This window comes from Thunnus maccoyii, chromosome 4, assembly GCF_910596095.1.
Source record: "Thunnus maccoyii chromosome 4, fThuMac1.1, whole genome shotgun sequence".
Lineage (NCBI taxonomy): Eukaryota > Metazoa > Chordata > Actinopteri > Scombriformes > Scombridae > Thunnus > Thunnus maccoyii.
The window spans coordinates 11,330,904-11,347,348 of NC_056536.1; the positions used below are offsets into that span (position 1 = coordinate 11,330,904).

At 39.2% G+C, this 16,445-nt stretch overlaps 1 protein-coding gene across 2 annotated transcripts in view; it reads left to right on the plus strand.

Annotated features, from left to right (window-relative positions):
- Positions 1-16,445, plus strand: part of mgll (monoglyceride lipase) — a 40,170-nt gene that overhangs the window by 12,176 nt on the left and 11,549 nt on the right. For both annotated transcript variants that reach the window (XM_042407818.1, XM_042407816.1), the window contains 2 exons: positions 4,484-4,590; positions 9,495-9,631. In XM_042407818.1, the coding sequence (XP_042263752.1) occupies positions 4,484-4,590; positions 9,495-9,631 (244 nt within the window). The remainder of the gene's footprint in view (positions 1-4,483; positions 4,591-9,494; positions 9,632-16,445) is intronic.

Here is a 16,445-nt window from a genome sequence, read left to right on the forward strand (position 1 = left end):
TAACTGCTCAAATGTTAAGTCATTTATTTCTATGTCTGGGTTTTGGTCTGTGAGTTGAAAAAAAGTAATTTTAAGACGCCACCTTTGGTTCTAGGAAAGTGAGATGGACATTTTCCAGATTTTTATAGACTAAACTATCGTTTGATTAATCAAAAACCCAAAGATTGATAAATAATTAAAACAATTATTAATTGAACTCCTGTATACAGCATTTCTGCACAATATACAGGCAAAGGTCAAAGCCACTTTGTCTTCAAATGGAAGTTAGTATCAGCCTCACAACACCAGCTCTTGTGAACTCAGTTTCCTCTACAAGACTTTAGTCTAGAAAACATCCACTAAGAATCAACTGAGTCTGACAGCAAGAAGCCAAACCAATCGTGGAAGTAAGCAAAGTGGTGTAGATAATGATGTCACTCACAAACTCTTTAACCTTTCGAAACTTGTGAGCAATTATTCAAACGAGTAGATGTTCAAGATACTGCAGCAGCATGGCTTGTCTTTAGCCTGAAGAAGCTGATTTCAGTGGAAAGTTTAAGAGACATTTGACATTTTCATAGCTGTCATGTTAAAATGTCTTTTTGCAGAGCTGTCTCTTAGGGAGTAGTGCATTTGTCCACTCGAGTAAAGGAAGAGTTCATATTGATGTCTGAGCAAAAGGGGGGAAGTGTCAGAATGTCACAGCCTATTGAACGAACACTTCATGTCCCGAGCAAATGCCTCTTGAGCCTGACCAGACCACTTTTAGCAAAGTGGAAATAGTGGGCTGGCTTTGCACGGCTGAGCCAGCACACTGTTGATGCCTGAATATTGTCACTGGTCTGCAGATGCCTGTAGCTGAATGAATGCATCTGTTAAAATGAGATTTCTGGGTAATTAAATCCTTGAAACTTCCTAAAATACAGACTTCATATCTCCTAGTGGTAGCTGTCACCAGATGTATTGCATTTGTTTGCTTTTTTTTTTCCCTCGATATTATTCAGACGTTCTTGCATCTGAAACTGAATTAGACAAGAGGAAATAAAGTTGGAGCAAAAACTGAGTGAGAAGAAAAAAGAGAGATTAGCAAGAAGACCACAGAGTTATTTAGAGAATGATGGATGGAGAGAATCTTACAGAAAGAAAGATAGCAAATCACAAATACCACATTACGACTCTGGCTTTCAGCGGAGTGTGCGGCCTGTTGTTCACTGTACAGTCGTCTTTACAATGAACCCAGATTAGCCCCATTAATCTCCTGCTGCCCCTCGGCATGTGTGTTAAAAACTATTATGCCTATACAAAGACAGCCATTCACACACACACACACACACACTGTACGGTAGCACACACACGGATATACATGCATACACACACTCACACACTTGTTCTATGCCAACAAGTGCAGAGGAAGTCTCAGCCTGAGGCAATGGCTTTCAAAAAGGAGGGAAAGAGCGAATGAAATCAGAGTAATTTGCTAATGAACCTGGTGAACAGCTACTGTTATTCTACTCTTCCTCCCCCCCCACCGCCACATCCCACCACCCGCACTCCACCACACACTCACTTTCTCCCTGTTTCACTCAGTTCCCTTTTTCTCCGTCGCTGAATACATTGGGGCTAATTGTCTGCTGCTGCTGCTGATTGAAGCTCTCACAGGCTTCTCAGCACTGCTGCTACTTAGAGAAAGAACACTGGAGCGTTTCAGAGCTTCTCCGCTGCTTAATATGCACTGATAGAAGAAGGAAAACCTTAAAAAACCTTGTCTCAGAGTGGTGGAGACTGTAAAATTAGCAAAAGTTACTTATTTCTGCGTAAACATAAAGTTAAACTCACATTTTGCATCATACATGTCATACCTCCTTAAAGGTATAGTATGCAGGATTTTCCTAAAAAACAATCTATAGACTCATACAAAAATAATCCCTCTCAATCATCACTTATGACCCACTAGAAGTGTGTAGCAGTGTATGTATCTACAGAGACCCTGCCGCTGCCTGTGTTTTCTTATTTTCTTATTATTTTGCTGTGTTCAGGACGTTTCTGTGCGTCAACCTTTGGGCAGTGGGTGTGTAGCCACCAGCCAATAACAGTATGCAGGGTGTGAGGTCGGGACTCGTAGCGTAGCGACCAGGTTACATCGCTGTCTCCATTTCTCTCCTCTGCTCTCTGTCTCTGTGTCGTGGATGTATAAAGAGCTGTAGGTCTGTGTGTGTCTGTTTGATCGAGGGCGGGGCTGAGCTACACACACGCAGAGCAGAGAGGCCACAGCAGACAGGATGAAGCTCCGCATTCACACAAAATCTGGCAATGTGGCACCTTCCCGTAGGGTTGTGCGGAGGTGTTAATTCGAGCTTTAGAACGTAACCGCCACGAAACAATCAGAAAATAACGTTTTATTTATCTGATTCATGGTTTTGTTCTGGCCAGCACTCATCACTCTCTTCATTCACTCCCACTGCTCTCTCTCTCTCTCTCTGTCTTTCTCTGTCTCTCGTTGAGCCAGGGAGGAGGGCCCAACCGACAAATCCTGCATAATATACCTTTAACCTCATCTTTATCCACTCCTCCGAGACTGAGTGGATTTAATAGGTGAAATTAACAAGGGATTATCCTGTTAGCTTTTACATAATAAGTCTATTATGTAAAAAAAGAAAAAAAAAGCCTGTTTTTGACACTTCTTGGTTTTAGCTTCATCTGTCAAATTCTAAGATGCGTGTCTGACAAATCACAAATTACATGGTTTCAAACAGTCTCATTTGTTTAGGTGCCTTAAGGTAAAGGTAGACAAAGACTTAATTGTCCAAATGGCCAGCCACCATGGATACTTGACTGTCATCATTAATTGAAAATTTAATTTCCAGTATTACATATCACAGAACAGGCATACTGGCAAGACTGAAACATAACAAAAATCATTCATACATGTATAAGTACTGTATTGTAATGTGTATAAGCTTTATGTACAGCTTCATGTCATTTACTTAGTTTCTTATTTTGTTGTATTCATTATTTTTAAAAGTTCTTCATCTGTTTCCTGCCTTTTACGACAGTTTCTTGGAATTTTGTAACATGTGAATTTCCCCTCTGGGGATCGATAAAGTCTTCACTTATAAACTAAGTGATCATGATTGCAATAAAAATCCTCATCATAACATCGTATCTACCAAAATATCAGGATGAAAACATCACAAATAGCCACATAACCATATCTGATGTTGACTGATCTGTAACAGACGCATTATATAACATTAAAAAAATATGATATGATGAACTTTAAGTATCCACATCTGTTTAATAATTCTGAGTAAAAGCAGATGTTTCCAAGTTCAATAAACAGAATGTCTCCATCAGCAGGGTTGAGACAAGCAAAACATTTTCCTATGAAACATAAAACATAGCTATTGTATATCAGAAAACCCAACCCCCCAAAAATGCAGTAAAATGAGTAACACGCCATGCCATTTATCTGAGAAATGAATTCCCAGCACATTTTACTGCATAAATTCCTCATCAACGAAATGGTTCTTCCTCAAACCAGCAGGAAAAGTTCAGGATATTCAATTTGAAATGTTTATTTCTGTGCAGCTCACTTGAGTAAATACATTATAAATCACCTCTTTAAAAAAACACTTTGATGGAAATTGAATCTGCTGTTCTGAAGAAATATTTTGTATACAATCTTCTTTCTGTTTAATGTTTTAATGGATACTCTTAGAAAACCAAACCATAGTTTCTATAAATCAGAAAACTGAATATTCCATGAAAAGACATCAAGAATGTCAGGGCTGTTTTTTGTGTATTTACGGGTCACATTGTGTTTTACTGGATTCCCTCAGTGTCTGTTTTGACGGTTTCAGACGGTGCATGGCTGTGTTGAGGCAGATAGACGGACAGATGGATGATAGCTGCTATCTCTGAAAACACAGGCTGTCTAGCTCTCCTTCCCTGTCTTTCTCTGCCCATCTTTGTCTCCCTTTTTTTTTTCTACTATCCTGCCTCCTACTTATCTCTGTCTCTCACACATAAACACACATACAGTCAAAGGAAAGCAATGACGCACAGATACTGTATATAGACATACTTTACATGTTGAAAATTAATGCAAACACAAAACTCCAAAACAGCCTAAACTGCAAACATTGAGGCATTTTCAGATTATGATCACATTGGATGTTGACATACATTTCTGCTTTAAGCTCCTCTTCACCTCATCAGTTCCTCCATCTCCCAGGCCCCCATCCTTGTCTCTTTCATGTCCAAACAAAGTCCCTGTGCTGAGGAAGAGAAATGTACAAGATTTATCTGAAATGGAATAGTTTGATTAATCAAGGAGGCAAATGTTTGCATTTTTCTCCATGGGAGTGCTCACAAATGCAAACATTTGCTGTTTGTTTGTCTGTGTGTGTGTGTGTGTGAAAGACATACAGAGAGAAATAGGCCATGTGAAGGTCTGTGTTTATTAACACTTGAATTATTATTTTTCTTTCTCCTCTCCTCTCAGGGCTCTGGTGTTCATTGCCCACGGGGCCGGAGAGCACTGTGGGCCATACGATGAGATTGCACAGAGACTGAAGGAACTGTCCTTGCTGGTGTTTGCACACGACCACGGTGAGTCACAAACACACTCACATTACAGTACTTTAATGCATGTATACATCTACACCTACACTCATGTTCATCAGTAGCTCACATACTGAATAGCTTGTGCGTATCTTCAAAGAAAACCTATCACTCTCCACCTCTCTCTCTTTCTGATAACACTCTTCGTTGAGTGAACTAAGCCTGTTAGATTAGGCTCGGTGGTACATTGCTCTATTGTTCTGCCGCGGTGCCTTTGTTTGTGTGTGCTTTAAATGCACTGTCAAGGAAAACATTGTGCTTGCAAAGTGACACTTCTGGCTGTGTTCCAGTTTCAGTGAAACTCTCTCCTGCTGGTTGAGCTCAGACAAGAGACAGACCAGCCTCACAGTTAACTGTGTTTTAGGCCTTTAGCTGATTCTAATTACCAGGACGAATAACCATGAGCAGGATCAGCATCTCGCACAAGGTCACATCAGGTCAAGTTTAATTGTGTAATTCCAATATCATACAGTGTCTCAGTGGGCTTTAAAGGATCACACAGCAGACTAGGTCCAAGATGTCAAAGACAAAGAAAGACACCACCCGAGTCCTTAATACATTAAAGGAAAAAGTGGAGGAAACACTACCAGAGATCCACCGTCCTCAGAGAGCCGGAGGTGCAATAGCAGGAACAAGAGGGAAACTAACTATAACAAAAATGAACAGAGAGTTGTAACTGAAAGTTGTATGATTATAATAAAACAATCAACACACATTGATGTTGTACAGCTATTCTTCATTTTCAAAACTATACCTGCTTTTCTACTGCTTGTGCACCCAATCAGTTGATTACAGTAAAGTTTGAAAATCAACTTAAGAAAACTGTTCTTGGTGGTGCATTAAAGGACACTCCAACATCCAACATTTGAGGCTCTGCTGCCAAAAAACTTTGTATTTATACATTTATTACCATCAATAAAAGGATGAAAGGAATTGTTGTCATCAAACGGTTGAGCTAGCCACGCTAGCAGAGCGGCTCTATGGATGGCACCGTCAGTCACAAAGACTGAAACGTCTCCACAAATAAAAATTTGTGATTTTGACTGAATATCTACACCAACTGGATGGATGAAATTTTGTACTGACGTTCATGTCCACCTCAAGATGAATTGTAATAATTTGATCTGGACTTTTCATTTAGCCCCAACATCAGCTGTACCTGATAAACATTGTGAACATGATAAACATTGTAGTCTACCTGCTAAACATCAGCATGTTAGCGCTGTCATTGTGAGCATGTTAGCATGCTGATGTTAGCATTTAGCTTAAAGTAAGTCCAGCATAACTGTAGATTCTTTGCCTTGTTTTTACAAATGGAAAATTTGACTTTTTTTACTTTCAGTTTGTCCAAGATCTGTTAATCAGTTGATAGTATTTACAAAACCTGATCATGTTTCACCGTTTGCAGTTTTCCCAACAATGTACTTTGAACAGGAAATGAGAAATAGGCACGAGAACAATTGGAAAGTAACAGAAGGAAATAGTTAGTTTGTTAGTACACAGTAATTAGATATTGTTTGTTGCTTCCCCAGAGCTCAGCTCAGAGGCTGCACTGTGTAATTGTACTGGGCAGTACAAGCAGCAATGTCTGAACTTGTGACTGTGCAGCAGGAAAAGAGCAGCATGTGTGTTCAGTAAACTCTTCTACAGACCAACACCAAGAGAGAAAGAGGATGAGAAGACAAAGAAACAAAGTCTCAGCTGCAAATTTGGAAATATTTACAGAGGGAGAGATCTCAATAAAGAGCTGACAGAGCTTGTAGAAAATAGAGTGAATGATGAGGATGACTGAGGCTGCTCACACAGGAGCAGTTTGTTCAGTGGCTCGCAGTAAAATGTCACACTGTTAAATGGAAAATACTGAACTGGAACAAGTCCCTGTAGACGCTAGTTTTTCATCTATCTCTCTCTCACAAGCGCACACACACATCGCCTTGGGCACCTTCTGATACACTCCAGTGGGTGAGATCTTTCACTTATCCTTACTATCACACTTTCTTCTGTCTCTGATGTATTTCTTTCTTATTATAGGACTTTCAGGGCTTTTTCATTCTCAGCCTGCACAGAACGGAGGTTTCGCCCATCTGGCACACACTGTATCTATTAACCAGTCAACATTATGTGCAGAACAACCTCCAAATGTGGCATCGTGGCTGCTTAATAAACTCAAAATTTTAGAGAAAAATACAAAACTTATAGCTGACATACATGAATTATATTTTCATTTTGCGGAATATGGAAAATGTGTGCAGCATTCAGAGTTTATGTTGATGCAGCTCATAAATGAGAGTTTATAAAGAGGAACTGATTGTTGATTTAATAATAAACTTGATGAAAATGAGCATGTGCCATGTTTATCCACTAGTACGGACGTTATTTTATGATCAGGCACTGGTGAAATATTCACAACAGATTATGCATGAGAGGAAAATAATGGAATTTTGACATTTAATTAGATCAGTGCTTACAAAGTTTGAATAGATCAGTCTGTGCAAATATTATTTTCCCCTACAACTCTGACTGGATTCCCCAAGACGTCATCACGAGGAAAATGTTCATTTTGTTTGAGTTTATTTCAGACATTAGTCAGAAGTTGTACCATCATTTACATCAGGCACTCAACTCATATTACATGTTACAAAAACACCACATGATCACATTACACCGACTCGTGTGGCAGTGCCTCCACAACTCTGAAGTGTATGCGGTGCTGCTTTTGTTAAGATTCACCAAAGCATCCATTTAGTGCTGAAACAATCAGTCGATTACTGTAATTAATTTGTCTGTCTACAGTAAACTCATCAACAACCATTTGATAATGAGCTCATTCAAGACATTTATTAAGCAAAAATGCCAAACATTCTCTAGTTACGGCTTCTCAAATATAAAGATTTGCTGACTATTTCAGATTTTTATTATTATTAATTGAATATCTTTGGGGTTTGGACTGTTGCTCCGACCAAATAAGAAATTTGAAGATGTCATCGTGGGCTTGGGGAAATTGCAATGTTGATTTTATCACAATTTTCTACTAAACAAACAATCAAAACATTATTTAAAGTGTAATAGATCATGGAAATAATCATCAGTTCATATATATAATTCCTTATCATCACCTCAGCACCTCGAGGACACACCTTATGATATTATAATATATTGCTCTGGTCGTGACTTCAGTGAAATTTATCATGTATCTTCTTCTATTTGCATTTGCTGCATTTGCCGTCATTCACGTGCATTTTGTTGTCATGGCCCACCTGTATGTAATTATCACCCACAATCCCTCTTATTCCTGTAGCAGAGAAGAGGAGTCACTGGCACGTTTACTGTCGGCTTTGTAATCATTTGTTCTGTTCTTTGTTCTGCAGTGTGTTTATACATCTATGTATCAGTTATCTGAACGGCTAAGTGTGCCCATGTGTGAATATGTCACCCTGTGTGTGTGTGTTTGATAATAACAAACGATGTGCATCCAGTTGAGTGTGAGGTCATTGAACTGACATGGCGGGGAAATAGTGTTCATCGATCTGAAGTTTGCAGTGCTCCATCACTCACCGCCGCTGTGATTGGACATTGATCTCCACTCTCTGATGATGGCTTCAGTATTGACGAGCAGAAAAACATATAGGGTGAAGATATTCTCATGCATACACACGCTGTATATTCATAAATACACACACACACACGCTTCGATTCACACAGCGAGAGCAGGAAGGTGTGAGATGCACATGTCGCGAATGTTTAGGAGCTCGCTGGTGTTATTGGTTCAGTGGTCGCCATGGCAACCCGCCTCACCTCTCAGCCACTGCTGCAGAGAGCTCGAGGAGAACAAGCGAACATACACACAATATATGTACGCATACACACATACATATTCATATATTTTTCTCCTGTTACTCTGTCAATCACATTTGTTTCTTCCATTTTCTGTCTCGACTTTGCTCTCTCACTCTTTCTTCTTCTTCATGTCATTCTATTCTCTTCTTTCCTCCTTTTTTGTTCCTCCATCCCTCTCTTCTTCCTCGTGCCATCATCCAGGTTCCTCTCCCTCTTTTCCTCTCATTTTCTTCATCAAAGACTCACCTGCTCTCTCCCATTTTCCCTTCTCCTTCCTTCATTCTTCCCTTCTCTCTCTTCTCACCCCCTTCACATTTCTTTTCTTTATCCCTCTCTTCTCTGCTACTTCACCCCCCCCCCCCCCCCCCCCATTCTCCTTATCCTCCATTTTTCCTTTTAGTCACACTCATCACTTTTGTGTCTCTTTCTATTCATCCCTCCTTTGAGCTCTTTCCTTTTTTTTTCCTCTCTTTGGATTAAAAGAAAAGGATGAATCTATTTGTATTTCACATGTTTGAAATCATCTCCACTGGGAGAGAAGTTAATAGTTAATGCCTCATATCCTCAAAGCAGAGCAGATCTTGCAGCAAAAAACAAAGACTTAAGAATGTTTTTTTGTAATACATCCAGATATTGGAAAAAATAACCATCTGGAGTTCATCTTTAAGAAAACTTCTGTCTGTGGGACAGAGTCTCATCCTTCTTTTATGTTCCAAACATATTGTTTCAAGCAAACAAAGTCCAAAAACATCTAAAAAAATCTAACTGTTTTCATTTGTGTCTACTTTTTTGTTGTCCTCATTTTGTTTTTTCTGTTGTGTATCTCACAGTTACAGCACAGCAATTTCTACTGTTTTGGGTTTTATGTTTAATAGACTAGACTCTGCAAAGTAAGTACACCTTGCGTATGAAAAGGAAGCCATCCATTTTCGACCTGAGGGCCGCAGTAGACGGGAGAGCCTTGACTAACTTTACTGAAAACGGTGTCATTGTCTTCTTTCCGGGTGACTGTGGCTGAACAAGTAGTTTCCTCACACCGCTCTTTGTGTTCGCAGTTGGCCACGGTCAGAGTGAAGGAGACAGGATGAACATCAAGGATTTCCAGGTTTACATCAGAGACTCCCTGCAGCACATTGACCTGATGAAGTCCCAACACCCTGACTTGCCTGTCTTCATTGTGGGTCACTCAATGGTAGGACAATGATCAGTTTCAGCACTTGAAGTAATCCACATGGTAGTTTGTTGCTATTGGCTGATGAAGGTTTTGGGTTTTATTTTGTTTTAATTATAAAATTGTATTTCAAATAATAACTCTGAAGGTAGTGACAGTCTCTGTCTGCTTGTTTTGTTTGGTGTGAAATTGCATAAATGTGCTGCTTCTAGTGCAACGTGCTTGACACACTGAGCAATGGGAATAAAAAATACTGAGATTGGTGTGAAGAGGTTTTTCTGCAAATGATGTGACGTTCACATGAAACATATGGCACACACTCTTCTTTGGTGTGATGCTTTCAAGTGGTTTTACAAAACAGTCAGACATGAAAAACCTGAGTACGTGCTGTTCTGTTGCTCAGAACTGAATGAAATCTGGGAAACAGTAGAACAACAATAGAATCATACAGTTTTTATATTACACACACCATCAAGCAGAGACTCTCTTTCTAATGCTGGATAATAATTTATCACCCATGTTTTTCCAGTTTTAAATGTTTTATTTGGTTTGGTTTAATCCCAATACTAACAGGTTACTTCTGGTTATCTATGATGGAAAAAATCCACCTTTCATCCGCAGGAAAACAGTTCAGGGAAGTTTGCTCTTCTCAGTAACCTCCTGCTTCCCTTTCACACACTGACACATATTCTCCGCAGCTTGGTGCAGCAGCTGCTGGTCTCTGAAAACCTCCAACAGAGCAGTTTCAGGTTCAGTGACCTGATCAAGGCCAATGAAGGTATTTGTTGGGAGTCTGCTCACTTTCCCCATCCAGTCCAGGAATCAGATCACTGACCTCCTGTGCTAGTGACTGTGTGCTATTATTCACCTTTACACTCTAAACATTAGTTCAAGTCCATTTAAATTTCAGGCTTCCTGCAAGTATTAAAACATGATGAGTACAGCAGTTAGTGGTCTTTCTGTGTTTCTTTATCCATGACAATAATGTAAGCTTGCAAGTACCATTAATTATTTCCATTCATTTAGTATGGTATCAGCAGGTTGTGATATTTAGTGTGCTGTACACTGCTTTGCACAGTAGAACAGTGTTTAACATAATATGCAAAACAATTAACATATTTCATGAATTATTAAATTGCCATTTAAGGAACTGAGAATTGTTGAAAAGCTGTTTTGGACGACACATCCTCATAATGAAACGACCTGGTTTTGGAAGTAAAATTAGTCTTCAATTGAATGCAGACAACATTTAAACGTTTTAAATGGGTTTTTGTGAAACCTTCAGACACACATTGAGAAGAATTACATAACACCTGGACACAAAAAGCTTCAGAAGCAGCCAGGGAACTATTTTTTTAAGTGATTGGTTTATTCAGTTTCTCACAGAGCTGCATTCAACATCACAGCCTCTCACTGTTGTGCTCTGTGACCCACTAACTCTCAGTACAGCTAACAGAGCACAAACAGTAGTGTTGAGTTATATAATAAATGATTAGTCAGTGTTTGTAGGTCGAGTCAATTTGTACTCACCCGAACTTATTTCTGTTGGGTGAACATGATGCTCAGTGCAGATTTCTGTATTCACGCAGGAAGCACACATGTTTTTATGTATGCACCTTTATCTGGAGTGCAACGTCTTGTGTTACATAAGAAAGAAACTGACTTCACTTTCACCAAAAAACGTGAAACAAGAGATTCTTTTAACAGGCTGCAGTCAGCATCACCTGCGTAAGTCAAACACACATCAGGCCGAACACAAATATGCAGTTTTTAGTCTTTTAGTTCACAGTGCGAAGACTTGTTTCAAGCAGAGAACACAGAGGAGAAATGCAAATTCATCACTGAGCTGTTTTTCCATGTGAAGCGTTGAGTCTTGTTATCTCGCAGCACAGCAGTGATTCAGTGGGCATGTGGGATTCAACAGAAAAAAAAGGGTTGTACAGCGGACACATGAGGAGCTTTGTGGAAAAATGAGATATACATTGTTTGAAAAAATATATATACATATACGTGTTTGTTAAAGTCACCCTCCACTACAAAAAAATGTGTTTTTCTCCCTGTTTCATCAGTTGGATGTTTGAGTTTCACTATGCAGAATGAATTATCTTCAATATTTGCATTTTCATAAATTCTGGATTTTTAATGAGAGAGAAGGAGTCGATGTAGTGTTGAGAAATTCTGACTACATGGAGGTAATTTAACTGTTAACTGCAGAGTATTTTTATAAGGAAAAATACTTTTAAGGAAAAGTTGGCAGCTAAAGTACATGACTAGACACTTTTACAAAGTGAATCCTCAGTGTTTCACTTCAAGGTAACTTTTATTAGCACTTTCTATTATGGCATACTTTATAAAGTTGTAACTTATGGCTTTAATATTATAAAGACGTAATAATTTAATGCTTTATAGCTCAGTAATAAGCCATTAATAAGAATAACTTTATTAATGCCTGGTATATATCCTCTTTCAGCATTACACTAGCTTTGTCTTCATAGGCAGCTTTTTTTGTTTATCCATGCACAGCATCTTAAGAACTGATCACTCCCTACAGGAAATCATGATCTTGCAATGGATATTCCGCTTTTTCAAATCCAAAACTCACAAAAAACTTGAAAAATGCTTTCAATCAGCAATCAACGGTCGAATAAAAAAACCAAGCCTCTGCCTCCAGAAAACAAACTTCCTCATAAAACATGTTAAAGTAACTGAAACTGAACTACTTCTAATCTACTGAGATCTCACATTTATATTTTCAGACCTAATGACCCTGAGAAACCCATTAGAGTTAATAAATGGCTGTGTCATCATATGTAACTGCAGAACTGATGGCGTATTAGAAAGTGAGAAAACCTTGGGTGCTTATTAATAGATACTTCACATTGTTTAATGGTTTGTGAAAAGACGCTGCATATGAGGCTGTTTGCCATCACATGTGTCTCTTTTTATGATTAAAAGCTTTTTCCTATCTTCAGCCGCTGGCTTTTACTAACCAAATATTATTTCATACTGAGAGTGAGGAGCTTTTTGGCTGTGTGTTTTACATCAACAGCTTCTCCTTGTACATGAGCTCATATTCAGTGCCGTCAGCTGGGCGTTTCTATGCTTTAAACAACACTCCATTTAATTCATGAGTCTGTTTTTGCAAACCTTTTATGGCCCATGATTCACCGTGTAGCAACGTTGTGTATTTATATAAAGCACGTGAGCTTGAAGTAATCCAAGACGCAAATAGTTTTGTGTAAATTAAACTGAATGCCTGTTTAGACATCAGAGTCTGTAAATATTAGGGCAGAGCTGGACGGAGTCACAGTGGCACTTCCTTCCCTTCCTCAATTTCCCTCATCTTTTTCTCATCCTCTCTTCCCTCTTTTCTCCCTAGTCTTTCCTGTCCATCTCTCATCAGATCTATCATCTGCTTTCATTTCCTGTCTTCTCTTTTCCTTCACCCATTTCTGTTTTCTTTCTTCCATTTGTTTCGCTTTAATTTCTTTTTTTTTCTCATTTTCTTCCTTTCTTCTCATTTCATCCTAGTTAATTTGTGCCTTTCCTGTCTTTTCTTTTTCATCACATATCTTTTCCTGTCCTCACATTTCCTTCGCAACAAATAAATCCCAGACTTGGAGTTTGAGTTGTGTTGCTGTGTTTCCACAGGCTTCATTTCCCAGTGTTGTGACTCCTCATCCTGTTTCTATAAGCCTGTTCCTCTGCTCCTCCGTTTATATAAATCTCTTTTTAACGGGGCCAGGATGACGCAAAAACTACAAGACAATGGAAACCACCTGTGGATTCTACAGTATGTGCAGAGACGCTGCTCCAAGGATAACATCCTGAGGAGACTGTACATGGTGCAGTTAACAATGTCATAAAGAAAGACGTCCTGCTCCTCATACATCACCTGCACCACTGCTAATAGTCAGTTTGACCACATTTAGCTAAAAGAAAGCTATTGATTTTCTCACACTCAATGAATTAGCATGTTTTAGCCCTGTTAAGATTCCTATTGATAATTTGAAACAAGGAGATTTCAAATACATAATGTAAGTGGAGGGGTCCTCTCTGTCTAGTGCTAATTAGCAAATGTTAGCCAAACATGCTAAGCAAAGATGGTGAACCTGCTAAACATTAGCATAGTCACTGTGATTTTAGCATGCTGAAGTCAGCTCAAAGCACCACTGGGCCTCACAGAGCCACTAGGATGGCTTTTCACTCTTAGTTTTCATCATTTTCTACTTAATATAAGTGAAAAATTATATAAAAGGTCTAATTTTGAAAGCACTGCAGGCTAATGTGTAGAATTAAGGTGGCCAATTCAAGAATCACAGAGAAGAATTTCACAAAATACCTAAAACATGGTTGAATGTGAAATAATTCAAACTGACAGTATCAGATACATCACGCTGACTATCTCACAGTTTTCTCTGTGCCTTGTCTGGTCATGCAGTAATTAAGGAGTTGGAACAGTTTTTCAGTGTTTATATCAGATCACGGCAACCTTGACAAATGCTCTCATCTCTGGCTTCTTCCTGCTCTTACTCCTTCCTCCTCAGTATTTCTGGCTGAAACTCATTTGTCCTAGTTCCTTAATGCCAGAATTTTATGTAATGATTTATCACTGTTCAAAGCCTTCGGTCTATTTATTTAGCTTTTCAACCCTCCATCCCCCTCTCTTTCCATTACTCATTCAGTTTCTTCTTATGCTAAACCACGTTTCATTCTTCATTCTAACCCCTACAGCTTCCCCACCCACCTCTGTAACTATGCATACTTTTATTTTTTTTTATACTTTACTAAATTGTTTGATCTTGCTTACTATTCTGGGGAAATTTTAATCAAAATCAATGAAATTCAGGATTACTTGTTAATTAAAGGCTTTCTTGCTACAGCCTGACAAGGATTATTTGTCTCATCTCCAGAGCATTTCCATAAGGCCTCACTCAAATTTTAACTGGAGTAGTTTTGCTACCAGTCTGTTGAACAGCACCTCCTTCATTAAGTCTGTGTATAATCTGTTTAGTCCATGTAATGTCCGTGTTTTAGCTGTTTAGTCCATATAATTGTATTTGCTATTTAGACCATGTAATGTCAGTATGATGGCTGTACTGTATAGTCCATATTATGCCAGTATGTTAGTTCCTCAGGCAGTTTTTGACAGTTCAAGTTCACCCACTTTCAGCGGACTGACAGCACACAATACCAGTATTCATCCTCTCAGCCCAAGTTCAGAGAGAGAAAGTGTAAGGAGGCCACTAATCAGCTTCTTAAATAGCCTCTCTGTCCCAGTCCTCCCTCTCTCTCTCTGAGACTCTCTCTCTCTCTTTTCTCCCCTATTCACACTTTTCTCTCTCTATCAGTGGAGTCCACTAGACAAAATGTGTGTGTGTGTGTGTGTGTGTGTGTGTGTGTGTGTGTGTGTGTGTGTGTGTGTGTGTGTGTGTGTGTGTGTAAGAGCGTGACCTAGAATGGGCTTTTGCACAAAATTACATCCAGTCATCTTGTTATATTTAACCAGAATCAAATACATATGACTGATTAGCATGTTTGGGCAGCTTACATCAGCCACAAGAATTTCCACTATTTTATCGTGGGTGTGTGTGTGTGTGTGTGTGTGTGTGTGTGTGTCAGATATTTCAGTGTAAGCTTGTCTTTGAGTTATGTGTTGGAATGTGCCTGAAAAGAAACAAGAGATCGAGCTAGCTAGCCTCTTATTTGAACCCTGTGTATGTGTTTGTGTGGCCATATGCATGCAAGCAGCAGTGTGTGAGTGCATGCTTGTGTCTTTAGAAAGTGAGATTTTCTGGTGGGAAATGTTTTGTCTTTCTCTACTTACAGCCTCTTTTCATGAAGTGAGCCTGTCATTTGCCACAGCCTGATGAATATTCACACAAGTAACAAAGAACACTCACATAAACAAAGTTGAAGCCAATTAGTCTCCAGAAAGAGAGAGAGAGAGACAGATTCACCCATGCAGAATCGCTGTGTGTTTGTGTGTGTGTGTGCACCTGCACAGACACTAGCACTTGTTGCATACGGGCAGAGAGAGAAACCACACCAAAGTCGGCCATGACAAATTGATTTGAGCCTTGGCTGTCACAGAGCTGCTAATGATCATGGCCCTACATCAGCGGATTTAAATCACAATCCCGAATGTCAGCATGGGTGCCAAGGTGTGGCCTTGCGCTGCTGTTCGCTGCAGCTACAGAGTGCACGTTGTGTCCTGAGGGCCGTGGGTTCACGTTCACATTTTTCTCCCGTTCTGTGTAGGGCAGCAGCAACAAAAGAGCAGGGTGGAAATTCACGCCCGTCTAAACAAAAGACAGATTGTTTTATGGTCGTCTTGACCTCTGAGTAGTTTTCCCACTCCTCCTTGCATCAGAACCTCTCACCTACTTTGCTAAGACACTCCTTGTCTTCTGTTACAGACTGAAGAAGTAGCTCATATCATCTTTGCCTAATTCAATCACGTCCTTTCTTCCATTTTTAACTATTCAAGTTTCTCAGATTTGCTTTGTTTGTCTTATTTTATATCTTTTCTTCGCACCTCTCTATGATCATTCTGGGTCATTGGAACATTTTATTGGATTCTGGTTCTGTATATATTAAATGAGTTACAATGCTATTAAATAGGAATTACTGTTTTCTTTATTACGCTGCTGTGGAAAGTTTATTTGAAATGTTTGCACGAACATTATGCATTATGCATGAAGAGTTGTGTAATTTCAGACTTAAATTCTTCATACTGTACCATACTGTATGATCAATAGCTTTAAAACTAGAAGCACGCACAGTTTCTTTCATTTGACGAAATACCTCTTCAACTGAACTTTCCAGTTCATTC